The sequence below is a fragment of the Ovis canadensis genome, chromosome X (genome assembly GCF_042477335.2).
Source record: "Ovis canadensis isolate MfBH-ARS-UI-01 breed Bighorn chromosome X, ARS-UI_OviCan_v2, whole genome shotgun sequence".
In the NCBI taxonomy this organism is placed as follows: Eukaryota; Metazoa; Chordata; class Mammalia; order Artiodactyla; family Bovidae; genus Ovis; species Ovis canadensis.
The window spans coordinates 56,743,946-56,765,754 of record NC_091727.1 but is presented as its reverse complement, the minus strand read 5'-3'; the positions used below and the strand labels follow the sequence as shown (position 1 = coordinate 56,765,754).

Genomic DNA, 21,809 nt, shown 5'->3' with positions numbered 1-21,809 from the left:
GGAGTGGATTGCCATGGTCTCCTCCAGGGGATCTTCCCAACACAGGGATCAAACCAGCATCTCTTATGTCTCCTGCATTGGCAGGCAGGTTCTTAACCACTAGCACCACCTGGGAAGCCCCTAACATTTAAGTGTTTGTTGTTGGCCAGTCCCTCAGTCATGGCTGACTCTGTGACCCCATGGACTACAGCATGCCAGGCTTCCCTGTCTTTCATCATCTCCCAGAGTTTGCTCAAACTCATGTCCATCAAGTTGGTGATGCCATCCAACCATCTCATCCTCTGTCATCCCCTTCTCCTCGCGCCTTCAATCTTTCCCACCCTCAGGGTCTTTTCCAGTGAGTTGGCTCTTCACATCAGGTGGCCAAAGTGTTTATAGTACACTAGCAAAACAAAGAATGTGACATTGTTGCAACCTGCAGACCTTATTTTCACCCATTTTATGAGCATAGAAGAGAAAAAAGGGGAAGGAGAGAGAGTGAGTGTATATGTGCAGGCGCACAGTTCACTGTAATTTTAGCACGTATATAGATTTGTGTAGCCAGCACCACAATCAAAATGTAGAAGTGTTATTCCATCACCACAAGGCTCCCCAAAGCTACTCCTTTAGAGCTATGTATATGTGTGTTTAAGTGTTCCAACCATAACTTTCAAATTGGAGATTTGCTCAGGTGATAACTTTCTCTGGCTGTCCCTTTAATGAGTGAAATCCTTACCTGGGGAGAGTTAGTTCTGGGTTTTAAAGAGTTCTGCTGCCAAGAACTTGGCCTCCTAGTCTCTGCCTCTAGTCAGTTTCAGCCATTTTCTCCTTTCTTCCCCTTTCCTCTTTGTTTCCTCCTCATAGAGTATTCTTCCTCCCTAGCTACATTCTAAAGGCCAAGAGAGAGCAATCGTTTGTTCCTCTCAGGGACTAAAATAATGGGAACCCTATGTCAAAATTATAACTCAGAAAAAAAAAAAAAACCCTAAGTGTTTTGGTTCTCCTTGTCTAGGTCAATGAATTTTTTTGATAGTGTTTTAGGTTTTAAGGGGCTTCCCTGGTGGCTCAGAGGTTAAAGCATCTGCCTGGAATGCGGGACATCTGGGTTTGATCCCTGGGTCGGGAAAATCCCCTGGAGAAGGAAATGGCAACCCACTCCAGTACTCTTGCCTGGAGAATCCCATGGAGGGAGGTTTTAAGACAGCAAAAGTCCACTGAGTTTTGTGATCCATGTAATTTGAGTGAGTTTCAACTTCTAACGTTTCTGTCATCAAGTGTCATATGCCAATGTTCAAAATATTGTTTGTTTGTTTTTTTTTTAGGCATAGCTATTTTGCAAGGCTTTTAATGGTGGTGAATCCTTACTAATGGTCAAAATTAGATTTCTTTTCTGGCAGACTTCATTATAATATATAATAATATATATATTCTGATATAAGAATATTATTTCCATTTTTAAAAATAGTCATCTCTGTTTTATTCTTTGGGCTGACATCTCACTGATTTTATCTGATGGTCACAGCCCAAAATGTTTTACTGCATATTCTTGTTGCTACTCAACGACTACACCTTTGCTACTACACTGGCAAAATTCTCTCAAAGATGTGGTCATCTCTACAGAATATCATTGCTTATTTTAAGAAAAACACCCAAGAATTTTATAACCGCCTGTGAGAATTTGACACCAAGGTAGGTAGTAGCCAAAGGTGAATTTAATGGAATTCTAGAGCCAGCCTTCGCTTGAAATGTGTAGCCAAGGTTCAGCCATTCCAATAAAAGGACTGCTAAGACTTTTAATGAAATCGACATAGTGTATTTATATATATATATATATATATATATATATATTTGACTACAAAATCTATCAAAGCACTCATATAGAAAGTGAATTTACATTTTCATTCTTGTCCATCCTTAGAAGCCATCCTCACTTTCCTTTGGGTGGAACAAAGCCTCTCATTTTCTGTAGCAAATGAGCTGACAGTGTTTTAGTAGTTGCTTTGCTGGCAGCCTGGAAGAAACATTTTGAGCAATTTAATATTGTTTGTTTGTTTTCTGACCTCCTCTCTTGAAAACCCATTACTTAAGAGCTGCATGCCTCACTGAGGTTGTCTAGGCTAAAACCAACTTCTTTCTTTTCCCCTGTTCCAGGGAGCCTTTGCCTACATAGTCAATTATTTCATGTACGTCCTCTGGGCTCTCCTATTTGCCTTCCTTGCTGTATCTCTTGTGAAGGTGTTTGCACCTTATGCCTGTGGCTCTGGAATCCCTGAGGTGAGTCTCTAAAATGGTTTATAATGGTTTATAAGTGGTAACAACAATTAATCCTTTTTAGTTGAAACCATTTAATATGTATTCCAGCATATACTGCAGTTGAATATTAAATGAGATCGGATCCCGAGGCAGTCTAGGGCCTTTCTAGATCTTCCCTTAAGTTTCCTCCCAGACTGGGCCGCATATACATTTAAAGGGAGTTGATTCCTAGCCTCCTACGGGTTCCTGGTGAACCAGCCCCCTGAAGAATTCCCTGACTCCCTAACCAAGAAGCTTTTAGGGTAAATCGCAGGATTCTGGTCTGAAAAAATAGTGGTACTGTCATCTTTTTTAGAGCAGAAGAAATGGAACTATTTTGCTACATTTTTTACAACATGATTTGGGCTAGAAGGAGGGTGATTAAAACCCTATTTCTAACGACTTTTGGTTTAGATTACTTGATAGTGACAGAAACCACTGAGATTTTAGGTTACCTGGATGGCCTTGCCTCTCTCTGTTTCCTGATCAAGTGATAGCTACAGATTTTTTGGCAGAGAGTCAAGGCTATGCTAGTAAGGGAAAGTAAGAAAAACACCCTCCCTCTCAGCTGCCCCTTCTCCACACACATGCACTCTCATACTTAACAGTACTCCCTTGCCCAGCTATCACATGCCGCCCCCCCCACCCCCAAAAGAAAAGGGAACATAAAAGTTTTAAGAACATTTCTCATTTTCTTGGTCTCCTGGGTCCCCTCCCAAACTTGAATCACTATTTCAAGCTTTTATGTATCACTTGTTTAAAAGGTGCAGTTTCTATAATGAGGACCAGATTTATTGCTTCTTAGCCTTGTTTCCTTACTTACTCCGTGTTCAATCTGTTTTTAACCTGCAGATAAAAACTATCTTGAGTGGTTTCATTATTAGGGGCTATTTGGGTAAGTGGACCCTGATGATCAAAACCATCACACTGGTACTGGCAGTGTCATCTGGCCTGAGCCTGGGCAAAGAGGGCCCCCTAGTGCACGTGGCTTGCTGCTGTGGGAACATCCTATGCCACTGCTTCAACAAATACAGGAAGAATGAAGCCAAGCGCAGAGAGGTAATAACAAATGACTTTACCAGTGTCTCTTTTTTTGTTGTTGTTGTTGAGAGCACAAATGGTACAATCTGGGATGAGAATTGGGGGATTCTACTGGTGTTAATGCAAATACTCTTTGACCCAAAAGTTCCATTTCTAGAAATTTATCCTGCAGACATTCTACCAGGTATGCACAAAGGTGTGTGGGGATAGTCAGTGCAGCATCTGTCAACATCGTGAAAAACTGAAGCAATCCAAATGGCCATCAGTGGGGGACTGACCGAATAAACAATATTCTGTCCATACTCTGGAATCCTATGCAGCTCTTAATGAGATAATGCTAGGTATCCTAACATGGAATGATGGCTATAAAATACCATTAAACTTTGAAAAGCCAATCTCAGAATAATGTGTATAGTAAAAGTCAGTTAATGTTTCTGTTAAGTGTGTATATATGCTCCTTGAAAAAATGGCTGAGAAGTGGTTTCACCCCAAACTGTTAAAAAAAAATGTCTACTTCTGGTGAGGGGGAAGGTGAGGTAGATGCTAGTAAGGAAGAAGTAAAGACTTTAACTTTTTATAATATATAATTCTGTATAAGCATGTGCGATTTCTGTTGCAAAATAAGTGGAAGAAATAATGGAAGGCTTTTAAAAGAAGTTTATTCCTGTGAAAGAATATAAGTTCAGCATGTGTTTCAGATGCCAGCTTTTATATCTTTTATTTCTGCCTAACAGCATACTGTATTTGTTTCTGTGTATTCGATTTTTCTCTCCCTGCCCTCCACCTCTGCAAATTAGTCCCACTGAACTATCTCTATAGTTGTTCTCATGTTTATACAGTTGTTAATATATGTCATTTTGAGGAGGAAGACCATTTTTTAAGACGTTCCAATTCATTGGTTACTTTTTTCCTGCTATAATTAAGAATTTGAGAAAATAATGGTTCTTGCTTTTTTTTTCCCTTGAATTACAAAGAAATCACATATGGAATGGGTCAAGACCAAGGTTATTTCATTGAAGAGGATTTTTCACAAAATTAGAACCTCGTGATTTATTCTGAAAGCAAAAGCAAAATTCCCCATAAGACTCAGAAGAAAACTCAAAGATATTGAAATTTCAAATATGGAATACATTTTGATGGTTCAAGGGGAAAAATTCCTGGCAGGAGAGGTAGGCTAGCAGGAGAGAGAGAGAGGAAAATCTGAGTAGGTTGTTTAGCTATCTGTCAAATACATAAAGGCAGTCTTATATTGGTGAAGTTGTTAGATAGGAGTAATGTACAACAGAAGCTAAAGAGATGAAAAAAAAACATTTTAACTGGCAAGAATAAAGTGTTGATTGTTGCTGGTTTTGCATAAGTAGAGGTGACTTTGAAACTGTAGATTGGTGATTACTTTCATTTTATTTCATATAAAATTGGCATTTTTGTTCAAACAATTCTTTTTTTTTTTTTTATTTTATTTTTTTTAATTTTTAGTTTTTTATTTTTTACATTTTAAAATCTTTAATTCTTACATGCATTCCCAAACATGAACCCCCCTCCCACCTCCCTCCCCATAACATCTTTCTGGGTCATCCCCATGCACCAGCCCCAAGCATGCTGCATCCTGCGTCAGACATAGACTGGCGATTCAATTCACATGATAGTATACATGTTAGACTGTCATTCTCCCAAATCATCCCACCCTCTCCCTCTCCCTCTGAGTCCAAAAGTCCGTTATACACATCTGTGTCTCTTTCCCTGTCTTGCATACAGGGTCGTCATTGCCATCTTCCTAAATTCCATATATATTCTTATAAAATGAAAGAAGAGTTTGATTTGGTGGTTTTTCCGTACAGATATCATATATTTCTAACTAAACTCATAAATAGTTGAATATGTCATTCACTTCTTATTGCTTATTTAGAGTTGGCAGTTATTTTTTCCTGGTGTTCTCACCATCAGCAGTAACCCTTTTATGGCCTCAGGCCTTGTCATAGTGGCCAGATGGTTGAGCGTAAAATAGAGATTTGAGAAAGAAGGGCATAGATAGACTCCACTCCACAGCTTATTGGCCAGTTCAAGTCTTCCTCTCCCTCATAATTCATCCTAAACAAAGTCACTGAAATCCCCTTTCTGAAGTTCTGTGTTAAGTGTCCTCATCCTTCTTAGATGAAAGCCATTCTAGTCTTGAATTTCAGAGTCCTCCTCAGCTAGCACCAGAGATGAGTTTCCCCCATACCCTTCATTTTCCTGGGCCATCTTGCACTTCCAGAAAAACCTACCTATTTGCCAAGAACCATTTTATTTTTTCTTTAAAAACTGTCAGTTTTAGTCAACTTCCTTTTAAAAATAGCTCCTTGATACCACACATCATATATCACTCCACAGCAACCAGAATCCAACAAACTGACTTTCTCGGTCTATTAATTCTGGTGTGTTGGTGTGTTTATCATGCACTTTTTACATTCACATGCCTAAGGCTACTGCGTAAAAAGATGGTACTCTTGAAATATCACTTGCTCTCTTTCCCCACCTCCTTGTCCTTTTTGATTTCTCTCTGACAGCTTCTTCTTTCTCTCTCTCCTTACCCTTTTCCTTGCCACACCTAGACACACTTAGGTCTTAGGACTGTTCCCTTCAAAATCTATCCCCAACTTTGCTTCTAGTCACCTTCCTATTTCTGTTTCCATCGGTTACTAGGTGTGGAGTAGGGCACATAGTACAGGAAACTCTAAATACCTCTTGTCTGAATATTTGCAGTTTCTGATTAGCTGTGAGCCAATCGTTATTTCAAGTTTGAATCATTAGAGCTATCTTTAAAATCTCATTTTAAAAGCTTTTCTTTTAAAGAAAGTGCTATGTAAATTACATAACTGGAAATACTTCATTTAGGTGGTGAATAGGTCTTACAGACCATAAATCAGTTGTGGAATTGGGAGTATGGGGGATGGGAGCATAATTTGGAATCAAGTACATGCCTAAATTAATTACAAAGGCAAGGCCCTCTACATGTTCCAGCATGTGAACCATGTGTTCAAGATTCAGCAGATAATGTTTGCTCTCAAAGTAAATATATGTTGAACTTCATTTTTGATAAGCTGGGTATAGAGCAGGTAAAGTTTTCTTTGTTTTGTTTACATTTGGTAGCCACCAATATTCCCTTTAAAGTGTGACTGAAGGTAGGAACGTGGCCTGTTCCTATCACTAATTTTGAGTTTTGAATCATAGGTCTTGTCAGCTGCCGCTGCTGCTGGTGTATCTGTAGCCTTTGGGGCACCTATTGGTGGAGTATTATTCAGCCTAGAAGAGGTAACTGCTTTTATTTGTCTGTAGAGCCACGCTTGTGATTTTGTGCCAGGAATTCTGGCCATTGTCTATGTATACTGCAGTCCCGAATTGCTCTGCCCAACTCTAGTGCTTTGCCACGGGACTGGAAATTTCCAGGCCATTTTCATCCTTAGCTCGAATTGCCACAGCACAATTTTTCACCCCAAATAGTTCCTGCATATTGACTTGAGTTGATTTTCTTGCTTTTTCTCCTATAGGTCAGCTACTACTTTCCCCTCAAAACACTGTGGCGTTCATTTTTTGCTGCTTTAGTGGCAGCATTCACTCTACGCTCCATCAATCCGTTTGGGAACAGCCGCCTGGTTCTATTTTATGTGGAGTTTCACACCCCATGGCATCTCTTTGAGCTTGTGCCCTTCATTCTGCTGGGCATATTTGGTGGTCTGTGGGGAGCTCTTTTTATCCGCACTAACATTGCCTGGTGTCGGAAGCGGAAGACTACCCAGTTGGGCAAGTATCCTGTTGTAGAGGTTCTTGTCGTGACAGCCATCACTGCCATCCTGGCTTTCCCCAATGAGTATACCCGAGTGAGCACAAGTGAGCTCATCTCTGAGCTGTTCAATGACTGTGGCCTCCTGGACTCCTCCAAACTCTGTGATTATAAGAACCGTTTCAACACAAGCAAGGCGGGTGAGCTGCCCGACAGACCAGCTGGCGTGGGCGTCTACAGTGCAATGTGGCAGCTGGCCTTGACACTCATACTGAAAATTGTCATCACTATATTCACCTTTGGCATGAAGGTGAGGAGATTCTTTTGGGCCTTCCTGGATATTTGTGTGTCTGTAGGTTTTCAGGGCAAAGCCAAGATACCATAAAATTCTCATAGTTCGTGGGGTATGTCCACCTTCACCTAGCGTTGTCCACTAACCCACCCCAGGCCCCTTTTACCTGCACATATCCTCAATATCCTCATAACTTCTTGGACAATTGTATGGCTATCTAAAATTGCCCAAGCCTAGTTTTAGGCCAAATGTAAACCTCAGTGATGAGATTTTAAAAGTAGAAATGTTTCCTCCTTTTCTGTGGAAAACATATTTTGCCACTCAAAAAGGATGGTAAGGTATTTATCCCAGTGCATTTTGTATCAAAACAATATCTGACCAGCACATATTTGGTCCTTATAAAGTGGCTTTGGCGTTTACCAATAAAGCAAAGTAGTTGGTTGAACCAGATAAAGTTGCCAACCATTTTAACCACTGAAATAGCAATTTCATATGGTTCAACCCAATATATAGCTAAATGTATTTTTTATAGTTGTTAATAGTGTCCAATTATCAAGAACTTCATAGGTGACCCTAAATTAATACTTAGATTATCAAAAGCTGACATCAGGCCAGTATCTTTTATTTTCAGTACTCATGATAATTTCCATGTGTCAGAAGAAATCAAGAAGGAAAATCTGTATTTTCCTCATCTTCCTTGGTTTTTATGTGTCCAGGCAACAATACTGGAGTAGGTTGCCATTCCCTTCTTCAGGGGATCTTCCAGACCCGGGGATATTCCTGACCCGGGGAGTGAACCTGAGTTTCCTCCATTTCAGGCAGATTCTTTATCTGTAGCCACCAGGGAAGCCCTTCTTTTCTTTAGCACTGAACTACCAATGTATTTGCTCTATTCTCTAGAGAAATAGATTTAAAACAGAAAATAAGGGCCAACAGTGCAGTTTAGGGAGTACACTAATCTCTGAATTCATATCCATCCTCAACATGTTGAACAGATTTGCAGTGCTTCTTGAGTTACTTTGCACCTCATGGCTTCATTCTTTCATTTAAAAGTGAATTTGCAGACCATCAGACCCACCCCAATTCAAACATATTCTAGAATCAAAGCTATTTTAAAATAATCTGCTGTTTGGGTTATCCCTGTCGTCATTTTCCCTCTCTCAGCACAGAAAATTGACAATGCATTATTGTATCCTGGTGGTGGTGGTTTAGTCCCTAAGTCATGTCTAACTCTTGCAATCCCATAGACTGTAGCCCACCAGGCTCCTCTGTCTATGGAATTTCCTAGGCAAGAATAATAGAGTGGGTTGCCATTTCCTTCTCTAGGGGATCATCCTGACCCAGGGATTGAACCCTTGTCTCCTGCTTTGCAGCTGGTTTCTTTACTGACTGAGCCACCAGAGAAGCCCCAGTTACATTCTAGGAGTTCAAAAAAAAAAAAAAAAGAGGAGACAGATGGGGGTTCCTTTTTGGGGACAGTCATGCAACCATAGTCACTACCTCATTAAAAAACTAATTTATTCTTTCTTTTATACTGTTAAACTGAAACCTCATATGCCATCCTTTTTTGTGGGCAGTGGGTCAAGATTCAATACATGAGAGTGATTAGAAGCATTACATTTAAACCCATCACCAACATTTACTAAATCTTGGCCTTGGATGAGTTCTTAACCTCTCTGTACCTTAGATCACTTGTGAATTGAGGATAATAACACTCGCCTCTTGGGATGGTTGTAAAGAACCCACAAAATCCAGTCTGTAGAGCATCCAACATAGAGCATTGTAGATAGTCAATAAAGGGTAATTGCTGTTGATAAGAATTCAAAATTGGGTAAACTGTCTGCATATATGAGAAACTCCATCTATTTTCCTTTTTCTTTGGGAAAGGCTTAATTTCTACCTCCAGTTCTGTGTTGGTCTGGAGAGTTCAGGCTCTTGCCTGATGGACCCCGAATCAGGGTAAGCATCTTTGCAGTTGTACTTGCCTGCACGTCCCAGAGAACCTCTAGTCCCTGTAGTGTTACACAGATCTTTGCAGCCACTTGCTAGCATAGTGCATAGTTAGATTGTCATTGGCCTGTTCGCTTTGCAGAGGGTCAGTCCTCTAGCCCTTATCACGTGCCACGTAATTACATCACTTCTCACTGACCATCTGTTGCTTTCTCTTTGCAGATTCCTTCTGGTCTCTTTATCCCTAGCATGGCTGTTGGTGCTATAGCAGGTCGGCTTTTGGGAGTTGGGATGGAACAGCTGGCTTATTACCACCATGACTGGGCCATCTTCAATAGCTGGTGCAGTCAAGGAGCGGATTGCATCACTCCTGGCCTTTATGCGATGGTTGGGGCTGCAGCCTGCTTGGGTGAGTATTGTTTGCAGTGATTTCAAAGAAATTGCTACCCAGGTGGCATTGTGAAGATGATTTATACTATACATAACTGACTGTAGGTTTAAAAAAAAAATATCCATTTCTTGTTGGGTTTGCCATTTTCAAGTGCTTTAAGAAGGCATTCTTTACCATATATCTCCATTCCTCCCCTTTGAGAGGAATTCTCTCAAATTCTGTTATATTGAGGAAGAAACCAGAAATTTGGACAAAAATACCTGCACAAGAATGTTCATCATGGTATTATGTGTAATAGCAAATAACTGGAATCAACCTAAAAGTGCAATAAGAGACTGGTTAAATAAATTATGGTACACCCATATAATGCTATACCATAGAGCCACTGAATGTGATGCTAATATGTTTAATATTTTAAAATACAATTTAAATAAATTTGTAGTGATATGCAAAGTATTCCTAACATAAAGTTAGGAGAAAAGGCATGGTGGGGAATTTAAACGTATAAAACAAATTCATCTATATAAAAACATATGTTCTGAAAAAAAGTCGCTTGAAATTTTTACTCAGCATATTTCTAGGCAGTGAGTTTACAGGTAAGACTTTCCTTTATATACTTTAAAGATATGTATAGTTTCCAATTATTCTACAGTGGGCCTGCATGTCCCAGAGAACCTCTCACGTCTGTGGTTTTATACAAATCATAGACATCTTATGCAATTACTTTTATAATTGGGAGTTGGTGGGGAGCAATAAACAAATGAAACAAGAGTGAAGGAGGTATCTTTTGTAGAGGTTATTTTGAGAAGTGTAACTCATGTCCATTGTAAACTTGTTTGAATGCAGTTGTAGGAGTCTATGCAGTTGTAGGCAAGGGCCTCCTTTTAGTGATGTTTCTGGTAAGTAACTTTTTCTGGATGGGGCCTGTGAAAGGTCCATAACTGTAATGAATCCTATACTTTTCCTGCCTTCACTAAGTAGCCTGTTGTCTATTTTTGCAGGTGGGGTGACTCGGATGACCGTTTCTCTTGTTGTCATAATGTTTGAACTAACTGGTGGCTTGGAATACATTGTGCCTCTGATGGCTGCAGCTATGACAAGCAAGTGGGTGGCAGATGCTCTTGGGCGGGAGGGCATCTATGATGCCCACATCCGTCTCAATGGGTACCCCTTTCTTGAAGCCAAAGAAGAGTTTGCTCATAAGACCCTGGCAATGGATGTGATGAAACCCCGGAGAAATGATCCTTTGTTGACTGTCCTTACTCAGGACAGTATGACTGTAGAAGATGTAGAGACCATAATCAGTGAAACAACTTACAGTGGCTTCCCAGTGGTGGTGTCCCGGGAGTCCCAAAGACTTGTGGGTTTTGTCCTCCGAAGAGACCTCATTATTTCAATTGGTAAGGATTTCATAAAGGGGACAAGGAGGCCCACTATAGAAATAATAAATAAATATGCATGAGGGGAGGGGAGGGATAAATTAAGAGATTGGGATTAACAGACACACACTACTATATATAAAATAGATGACCAACGAGGACCTGCTGTATCACACAGGGAACTACACTCAGTATCTTATAATAACCTGTAATGGAAAAGAATCTGACAAACAACTTATATATATGTTGATATGTGTGTGTGTGTGTGTATGTGAAAGTTGCTCAATCATGTCCAACTCTTTGCAACCACATGGACTCTAGCCTGTCTCCTCTGTCCATGGAATTCTCCAGGCCAGAATGCTAGAGTGGGTAGCCATTCCCTTCTCCAGGGGAGCTTCCCAACTCAGGGATTGAACCCAGGTTTCCCGCATTGTGGGTGGATTCTTTACCATTTGAGCCACCAGGGAAGCCCATAGAACAAAATCATTTTGCTGTACACCTCAAAATAACACGACATTGTATATCAACTGTACAATAAATAAGCATGCATGCATGAAATGGGGAAGACAGAAGGGAGAGGGGACCGGTTAGGGGCCAGAAGGATAGAATTAGTCCTTTTTTTTTTTAACCTTTTTCCCCCTACTTTTTTCAAATAGAAAATGCTCGAAAAAAACAGGATGGAGTTGTGAGCACTTCCATCATTTATTTCACCGAGCATTCTCCTCCAGTGCCGCCATACACCCCACCTACCCTCAAGCTTCGGAACATCCTGGATCTCAGCCCCTTCACTGTGACTGACCTTACGCCCATGGAGATTGTGGTGGATATCTTCCGCAAGCTGGGACTACGGCAGTGCCTGGTTACACACAATGGGTGAGAGCTCTTTGGTGAAATCAGATTGGGTTAGAGAAAGAAAGAGAATGCAGAGAGATTAAAGAAAGAAGAGCCCAACTCACATGAACAGTAGTAGCACTTACAGACCTTTTGGAAACTCTGAGATGAAGATGGATATGTTTCTCTCATTGTCATAATAGAGAAGACATTTGGGGAAGATAGTGGGTTTGAGAGATGTGAACTGCTGGTTGCATATCATAAATAACTCAGTTCCTCCCCTACAAAGGAAATAACTGTGTTCTTATGAACAGGCAGCACTGAAATTTAAATGGTACTAGGTAGTATATGTCAGAGAAGGCAATGGCACCCCACTCCAGTACTCTTGCCTGGAAAATCCCATGGATGGAAGAGCCTGGTGGGCTGCAGTCCATGGGGTCACTAAGAGTTGGACACGACTGAAGGACTTCACTTTCACTTTTCACTTTCATGCATTGGAGAAGGAAATGGCAACCCACTCCAGTGTTCTTGCCTGGAGAATCCCAGGGACGGGGAAGCCTGGTGGGCTGCCGTCTATGGGGTCGCACAGAGTCGGATATGACTGAAGCGACTTAGCAGCAGCAGCAGCAGGTAGTATATGTATGTTATTTCGTCCTTACAATACCTTTGTTGTTATTATTTACTGGTGAGAAAACCAAGTTCCAGTGAGGTTTAAAGACTTGCACAAGGATACCCCAATTGATGTCTAGTTGAGGTAGGCTTTAAACACAAGTCTTCTGACTCCCATGGCTAAGGCTCTCTCTTTCTGAGATATTTCTTATCAAGTAAAGGAAGCCATGTTATTTTTATTGGGAAAAAAAAAGCAGGTTGAGGAGAAGGGTGTGTGTGTGTGTGTGTGTGTGTGTGTGTGTGTGTGTGTGTTTGTGTGAACATGGTAATGTTAATCTGAAAAGTGAAAGTGAAGTCGCTCAGTCATGTCTGACTCTTTGTGACCCCATGGACTATAGCTCACCAGGCTCCTCCCTCCATGGGATTCTCCAGGCAAGAGTACTGGAGTGGGTTGTCATTTCCTTCTCCAAGGGATCTTAGTGATTATATAAGAATTTCACCCTCTAAAATTTCTAAATAATGTAACAGATGTCTTGCAGAATTGAAATCAGTAAGGAGACTTTCCCTAACTGGTTCATTCAATCTTAACTAAATCTGAACTTCATGTAAGAACATATTCCACTAGATTCTTGGGAGAGACAGAAATCAAAGAGACCACCCTCTGCCCTCACGGAGTATGCGGTGTTATAGGGAAGCTGATAACAGAGCAAACTGGACAAATACTACAGAAGAGATGTGCACAGAACATGCTGTTCCTAGGAGGGCACAGTTAGTTCTGACTCGTAGGATCAGGAAAGGTGTTCTGGAAAAGGGACATTTGAACTGGGTTATGAAAGGTAAGACATGTATATATAGAGAGTAATATACACAGCAAATAGCAGGACTTAACACCTAGAGGAAGTATGCTTAAAGGGACCTATGCATCGGTCCATTTACCTGGTATATGTAATCTAGTCCTGTTATCATTCTGTAAGTGCAAATTGTGTTCAAAGACGAAGTTGAAAATGACTGAGGAGGAAAAGTGTCACCTTTGTGAATTTTATTTTAGCTACAGATTGATTTGTGTTTGTTGTCTTCTTTTATCTTTTAGGCGATTGCTTGGGATCATTACCAAAAAGGATGTGCTAAAGCATATAGCACAGATGGCGAACCAAGATCCTGATTCCATTCTCTTCAACTAGAATCACAGGGTTGTACTGGATATAAAACAGGAAGGACATTGCAGACCATGGATATATTTTATTAACTGGGTACCCAAAACACATTTCCTACATTTGGGTGGTGAAGTTATATCAGTGTGTTGTCTCTTTCCTGCAAATTAACCAGTTGCACTACGTAATCTCTGGAAATTATTCTTCTCTTTAGGAGAAAATTCTATTAGGCTTCTGTGATATTGGATTAGGAAGATTTCATGAAAGAGTAAACAAGATTGCTATGATTTAATTCTTTTCTTTCTTTTTATTTAAAGATTTTTAAAATTTAAGACATAATTGTTAGCCAATATGCAATCACTGAAAACTATGCAAGAAAAATTCCAAATGTCCTGACCTATAGCCTGCAGGAAGCTCATGAAAAAGTCACTTTTTTGGACTCTTAACTGTCATTGGTGGAAAATGAAGTGTAAACTAAGGGGCTTTGCTTTTCCAGCCACAGGAAGGAAAGCCAGAAGGAAAATAGTAATGGTATTTTCCAGACTGTGAATTCAGTTCAAATATTATCTTGTTCCTGTTACAGTATTTAGCATTATTAGTTTTGTGTGTTTATGTACATGTTAATTTTAATGTCTGATTATAAAACAATGCTGCTTTGGTTAATCTCCTCTAAGTGAATTTAAAGAGATTAACTTTTATAGCTTGCTTGTTCCTGGTACTCTTTTGACGTGCACAAAGATAAGTTATAGAATTTTCTCCTTGTCTGCAAATAGGCTCATTTTTCCAGATGGTCTTTGTTAGCTAGTAGACAAAGACTTGGCCATGCATTTGTTAGTGACAAGGAATGATTTCTCCAGCTTCCTTGAAACAATTAGTAAAGTTCTAAGCAAAGTCAATGACTAGGTCTTTCACATTTTTGTGAGGTCCCAACTAATCCTCTTACCCAGATGCCACCTCCATGAGTGATGGTGCTTTTGGCTTCTGGAATATAGAAGAACAGTAAAGGGAACCAAATCTAGACTGCATACTGGTAAACCAGGGAAGATTCCGAGCTGTATCTGTGTTTTCATGCATTCCTTCGTAACAACCACCAGTACTAAAATGACTGGGCACTCATGCCTCTTCCCAGTGTTAAGTACGTTTAACAGGCCAGTGTTTTCCCCATGATGGTGAATTTAGGCTTGGGAGTACTTTCAGATATATTCAAGGCACTGGAACAGGATAGGCAGCTCTGACTCCCTTGAGGCTTCCTAGACTTCTAAATAAAATGCAGAACCATCCTGAGACGCAGGGGTGTGGACAAGGCCTGGTGACACCTAAGGTGCTTGTATACAATTGAAAAGGTGCCTGTCTCAATTTCCTACCACCTTTACTGCAGTAGAAAACATCTAGGGACACCTGGTGGAGTTACAGAGCCACCACCATCATTCCAGCTACGTTTTCTACATTTTTACCCACATGCTGTTGTTTCCCCTCCATTCTTCTCCCTTTTCCATGCCTTAGTCCTGAGTCCTCTCTTTGGGATTGAGCACTGTGCCCAGTTAATCATTCCTATTACAAAAAGATAACTCCTGGAGCTAGTTAAATTGTAAACCCAGCCTCCAGAAGCTTATAGCCCATGGACCAGAGAGGCAACACACAGCCATTTGCTTTGCTCTATAGTCCAGTAGCTACTGCCATACCTCCATTCCCATGCTGATGCCCACAGCAGTGAGACTCAAATGCTAGGGGAGAGAGCTGAACTTTTCCCACTTTCCAAGTCTGTTCCCAGTGCTTCCCACCATCCTTCCAGCTTAGAATCAGCAGTCATTCAGCATAGCCTTTCCTACCCTCTGTCTTCTCTGTTCAAACACCTCAGTGTACCTCATTTTAAAAGTTGCCGATCTCTGAGTCTAGGATTTTTTACCCCTAGATCTTATGTTTCCAAAATCTGAAATTCTTTTATTGCCCAGAACTAGGGAGCCAAGGCTTATTTTGATTTTTAGCTTTAAAGTATCAAGACAGTCACCAGAGCTTTTCCTTTAAATATAACACTCTAGGATTTTAATGAAAAAGAAAAGACCCTCCCTGGGTTTTATTATATTATAGTCATGACTCAGTAACTTCACAAGGGACAAGTAAGTCATTTGTCCCTTCTTTGCCACTGATTCCCTCAAAAGAGATGTGGCTATTTGCCCTATCACCACATCTATTGTGCAGAAATCAAAGTTCTTATGTGTGTACTTCTGGTTCACTACCTATCCTTTCTTATCAGCCGTCCAACTAAAGTTTGCAAAACAGGAAATGTTAATATTTCTGGTATTTGATAACAGTCAAAGGTTTGGTCACATTTCTTAGGGCAGCAGTGAGATGGAGGGTATGTAAGTTTGCCTTTGTGTTTCTTCTAGGCTCTGTTTTTGATTTGAAACAGATGAGCCAGTGTTCAGGTGCTATTTCAGAGAATAAATTCAAGAAATCAGATAATACTGTGCCAAGGTATACTTTCTAGATACTAAGCACTGATTGGCCCGCCAGAGAAAAACATCCCTTTGATACCTCACTCCTAGTAAATCTCATTCATTAACCTCAGCTTCTCAGGAATCCTTGTAACTATATGCTAAAAGTTCCTATAGTTTATGATATTCATTATATGTCCAGTCCTATGGTTTGGCTCAGAGTTTGGCTAATTGTGGTAGCGCTCCCTGCTAGACTGCTAGCTCAGCACCTTAACATTCAGAGTTTCTTATCTTGAGGCAAAGGAAAATGTTCTTTCTGCCACTGCCAATTCAGCAGTTAGACATCATTAAACCAACAGAGCTGATATAGGGAGGTCTGTTAGTAGCCAGAAATGGTCGAATACCTCAGTGGCAAAAGACTGGGAGACCAGTCTATTCTGGAATTGAGAGAAAATTTCCCAACACAAGGGAAGGATTTATAAAAGAATGCCAATAAGCACTTCGAGAGAGGGTTTTCCAAAGCAAAATATCTGTAGGCGTCCAGCCATGAAAGGAGTGAGTGTCTAGATTTTTTTTTTTGAGAGTCTAGATTTTTAAAAATCTAACAGCTTTATTTTGTATCTTCAGATCTTCAATGTAAAGAATTAAAGAAACTGGAATAAAGCTGAGGCATGTTTAGATATACCATTGGCAGAAGCAGGGAACTGACTGAACATGCAAAGTCATGGCCACTTTGAAGATCATTTCTGTTAGTTCAGACACTCTCCTCTTTTCTGGCTCCAGTGTCCTTCTGGCTCAGCCCAGCTGGAGAAGAGGTGGTATAATCCACGGAGGCCATATCCTCTGGTGGATAATCTGGCTTTGGATGTGCCAGCTGGCAGAGCAGTCAATCTGTTTGCTGCTTGAACTGCAAAGGAGTTCAGTTGTTTGGTCACCAGAGACTGAATCTGAACCCTTTACAGAAAGAGCGGAGAACAGCATCAATTTCTCTATCAAGTCTTCAATTGTGCTTGACCAAAAGAATGATAAATTAATGGGGACTTTGTGTGGTCTAAGACTGTGAAGTAATTCTTAACTATGAACTTATGAACCTATTCAGGTGGAGGGGAGGAGCAAATAAGTTTTTTAAAAACAACGTGCAATAGAGTCCAACAGGGAAAGTAATCACCACTGTATGTTTTAAGTATTTGAATCACCTGTCCTGGTTGGGTCCTGACCTTGGTTTGTTTAGTTAGGTGGTGAGTATACCCCCATGATATCTTTTGGTTTTGTTTTTTTAATAAATCATAAGCAGTGCAGTTTTTGAAGTTGAATATTTAATAAATGATAGTCAAGACAGTTACTGAAAATTTGAAATGGCCAGTGTGTTTTATATTGCTAAAGTACTTACTGGTGATGGACCACACTGTATTGTGAGGAATTGTTTTACTTTCATCAGATCAGAACCATATGCAGGCCACTCATCTGTTCAGACAAAGCAGGGGAGTGTCTTTCATGGTGGTACATAGAGTATTGAGCTCTTGAAAACCCTGAGGAAAATTAAGAGTTTAGAAAGTAAAGGGGAGGTAGAATGGTGAGTAAAAGATGTCTAAATATGTGGTCTGAACTTAAGTGTCCTACAATCTTGATTTTTTTTTAAACCACCTCTGTAATTACCTGGATTCCCTTTGGAGAGAGGGTGGAAAGTTATGGTAGTGGAAAAACCCTAGTAAGAAAATATATGAATTCTTGTAAGATGGTGGGAGGAAGGTCATTCCATGCCCCAAGCCAAACACCCTGACATTTATTAAACTGCTTGATTATGTGCCTCAAGGGGAGAATAATAAGTAGTCGCTGAAAGAGCAGGCTTTCCAACCAACGTAGAGGCTCAAAGCAGCATTTGGTTGGAAGCAGTCTACTTTTATGGAGAGGGCTGACCTAAGACCAGACATCTGCTCGTGGAGGAGGGCTGCGTCTCCTGCCATTGCCTAAATGGTAAGCTTTTGGTAGATTATCTTGAATTTTGATAGCAAAATTCTTAAAAAATACATGTCGTTAGCCTCCTTGGTATACACTTATTCTATATTAAAAAGAAAAAAGTGACGGTGTCTCAGAGCTCAGGGAGCTTTGTAAATTTGAACTGAAATTGGTGTAGTAGACCTGTGGCAACCACTCAACTGTGCTCTGCCTCAATTTTGATCGCTTGCCCCAAGGGGAGACTTTCTTGGACTAGTAGGTGTTAGCAACTTCAGGTCACTCCCCAAATGTTTGCTGGTCACAATCTCATTTCTAAACCTCTGCATCTGGGCAAAGTTTTGAAGTGACATAGGGAGCAAAATTGGTTTTCTACCATGTAATCTTATTTTGCCAAATCACCCAAGAAAGAAGGAAAGTCTGTGATGTGTGGAGTTTGCATTTCTTGGATGGAACCTATCAGGTCATCCAGTTCAATCCCGCAGTCGTAAATTCCTACCTCTTAAGTTCCTGCCAAGAGGTCTTCAGCCTCTGTGTGCACACTCATTGAATGAATGCCTTGCCTAAAGTTCAGCCTTTTAAGGGGAAAAGGCGTGTGGTAGTATAAAATGTGAGGGTTTAAATAAATGATCTCTGCCTCTCCTCCTCTCTCCTGCTGCCCCTGTCTCTCTGTTTCTGTCTCCTCCCTGCCATGCCCTAAATTCAAAATTTTATCATGTGTTACAAGTGTATTGTTGTGAATATGGACCTTGGAAGAGGGAGAGGATCATTCTGAGAGTAGAGAATGACTTCTGAGTTGATGGACCCAACAGGGCTTTGCTCTGCTTTAGGGGCTAAAGCCAGTGATACCTGCTGGCAGTGTCCAGGGCTTTAGCATCTCGATGCAGACATGTGAAATATTCATTGCTAAACGTTATTCTCATCTACTACTAGTCCAAATCTGTTGAAAGTCAGAGGCGATCTAGAACTTGATGAGTGAAATGCCTTTTGGCAGAATGAAGGTGAGGGAGTGGCCTGGGTTGATTTTGTCGGGGTGGGGATGTTTAGCCTCATTATCTTTCTGACTGTACCTCAGCTATATGGTCCTTCAGCAGTGCTCCTCCTCCTCCATTTTACTTTATCCCTTATTCTCTCTCTTTCCCCTTGTCCTGCCTTTTTACTCCTCAGATTTTAATAAATATTTACTTTTTTATTATATATTTGGTCCCTCAGGACTATGTAGTGATTATAAATTGATTTCATTTTAGGTAAAAATATATAGTGTGTTTAATATTTTGTTCTTTTAAACTGTCTTTTGAAGCTATGCTGTTAACCAGGTACAGGCCAGAAAGGAGTTAAGCCTGATGAACAGCACCCTGGTCATGTTACCTAAGGATGCCATTGATGTAATGATGGTGATTCTTCTTCATTTGACCAAGGCCAGCCTCCTCTTCTTACCCTCTGTCCAGTCATTTCTGGCTGTCGGAAAAACACCAGCTGTCGGGTGAGCCAGTGAGGCCAGGATGATCAGGGGGGCTGGGTCCAGCCCAAGGACCATTCTATGAATATCTCTGTAGTGAGCTCATTTGTAGAGCTGGCTTCAACTGCAGTAGCCAAAGAAAACCTGTCTGACTCAAAATTTTAGTTCCTGAGAGTTGGTAAAAGTTCAAATGAAGCTAATGTGTATAGACATCAGCAGTAGCCTAGGTGTATCCAGACACTAGAATCAACCAAAGCTAATAGAGCCTGAGTTTCCATAGGAAGCTTGGTGCTGAGCTGTTCAGAGCAATTATTTATCTGAGTGCTGCCAATGCTTTAGTCACACTTTCTTAGCTTTATTGTAACTTTTAGAGATGTTGGTCCCTGTTCATAGGCACAGCCTGTACCAAAGCTATGGCTTACTGCACACTTCATTCTGCTCCCTGGTGAAGCATAGCAACATAGTTTTAAAGGAAAGATGTGAGCTGGGGAGTTAGGAGACCTAGTTTCTATTCCCTATGCTTCTACTAACTAGCCTCGAGATCTTAACCGCTCTGTGCCTCAGTGTTCCCATCTGCAAAATGGGGATAGTGTTAATTGCCCTACCTACCTCACAGGGTTGTTGTGAGGATAAACTGAGACAATGAAAGGAAAGTACTTTGACAAGTAAGTGCTATGCAAATTGTAAGAAATGGAAACAATCATGTTACAGGCAATGGAATGGACTTTGGCAGAAGGGTTAATGGGATTGTCCAGCCCTTTCTCTGTGTGGCTTAAACCCAAGTCGCCATTGCTTTATACATTTTTCACTTAGCACAGATTTGTAATTATGCATGTAATAAAGCACAGCCTTATCCAACTTGGTGTCTGGTGTGTTTCTGAAGACCCTCGATTTTGTAGCTATTGATTTCTGATCATAAAATTGCAATGTGGAGGTTGGGGGAGGGTAGTGTGAAAGATACCTGAAAACTCCTACTGGCTGGCCTACTTCTTAAAATGATTTATTAAATACTTAGTTAGATTTACAGATTGAGTAATACTTTGAGCAAGCTCCAGGAGGTGGTGATGGATAGGGAAGCCGTGGGGTCGCGAAGAGTCAGACACAACTGAGAGGCTGAACTGAATGCTTTTTACCACGAGGAGACAAATGAGGAGCACTTGGTTTTTTCGGAATGATTCCCGATACTTCAATATGGCTACTTAAATGTTCCCGTCCCATACACTGGTGATCCTTTCCTGATGAAATGGGGATTAACTGGGAGCTGTATTTTTCTCTTTTTGAGCTTTACAGGCCTCTTGGCTACAGTCCATTCTTACAAGGAATGGGATGGGTGATGGAAATGTTCCTCCAATGAATAGCAGAGCTAGTAGTACAATCTTTATGGTGTGTTGGGATTAAAATTTCTTCTCTGGGAAACCCTTTGATGTGACTGAGGAGTGGGCCTTTTCGGGGAAGTGGTTGAATGTGCAAACATTTCCTATTCACATCTCTCTGGAACCCAGAAAACAAAGGAAAGCTATCCTTTACAGCATGGTTTTCCTACTTTCTCACTCTTATTTTTCCTGAATCTGATTCCTCCTTATCTCTCCATCCCTTTCTCTTTTAGACCACTAGGAAGACAATTTACTGTGTTGTCCAAGTTTTCATTTAACAATTTCTCCCGTTGACATTTGATAACGTCTGCACTGGTATATGGGCTTCCCTTGGTGGCTCAGATGGTAAAGTGTCTGCCTGCAATGCGGGAGACCTGGGTTCGATCCCTGGGTTGGGAAGATTCCCTGGAGACGGAAATGGCCACCCACTCCAGTACAGGTGTACCCTGGATATCTTGTTGCTACCAAGAACTTTAATGCCTTTGGCCTGCTTGGTATTGTTTCCAGAAGGACACCTCTGTTTATGAATAACTCCTTCATAAGCCTAAAATTTCACAAGGGAACTTCAGATTTTGATGTTATTCTTCCCAGGTGGCACTAGTGGTAAAGAACCTGCCTGCCAATGCAAGAGACATAAGAGATGCAGGCTCAATCCCTGGGTCGGGGAGATCTCCTGGAGGAGGGCATGGCAATCCTGTCCAGTATTCTTGCCTGGAGAATCCCATGGACAGAAGAGCATGGTGGGCTACAGTCCATAGGGTCACAAAGAATCATACATGACTGAAACAACTTAGAGTGCACACACACAATTTTACTGGGCCCTTGCCACACGTATCGTCATCCCTGCCTCTGATCTAAATACCTTCTTAGAAAGAAACCAGCTATCAACAACTTGCTGCGAATTAGAGTGTCAT

General features: G+C 40.8%; 1 protein-coding gene across 6 annotated transcripts in view; it reads left to right on the top strand.

Annotated features, from left to right (window-relative positions):
- Nucleotides 1-16,140, top strand: part of CLCN5 (chloride voltage-gated channel 5) — a 204,479-nt gene extending 188,339 nt beyond the window's left edge. For all 6 annotated transcript variants that reach the window (XM_070291699.1, XM_070291696.1, XM_070291700.1 and 3 more), the window contains 8 exons: nucleotides 2,131-2,253; nucleotides 3,124-3,330; nucleotides 6,523-6,603; nucleotides 6,840-7,382; nucleotides 9,537-9,723; nucleotides 10,707-11,105; nucleotides 11,741-11,957; nucleotides 13,615-16,140. In XM_070291699.1, coding sequence (XP_070147800.1) covers nucleotides 2,131-2,253; nucleotides 3,124-3,330; nucleotides 6,523-6,603; nucleotides 6,840-7,382; nucleotides 9,537-9,723; nucleotides 10,707-11,105; nucleotides 11,741-11,957; nucleotides 13,615-13,705 — 1,848 coding nt within the window. In that variant the 3' untranslated portion in view covers nucleotides 13,706-16,140. The remainder of the gene's footprint in view (nucleotides 1-2,130; nucleotides 2,254-3,123; nucleotides 3,331-6,522; nucleotides 6,604-6,839; nucleotides 7,383-9,536; nucleotides 9,724-10,706; nucleotides 11,106-11,740; nucleotides 11,958-13,614) is intronic.
- The last annotated feature ends 5,669 nt before the right edge of the window (nucleotides 16,141-21,809 follow it).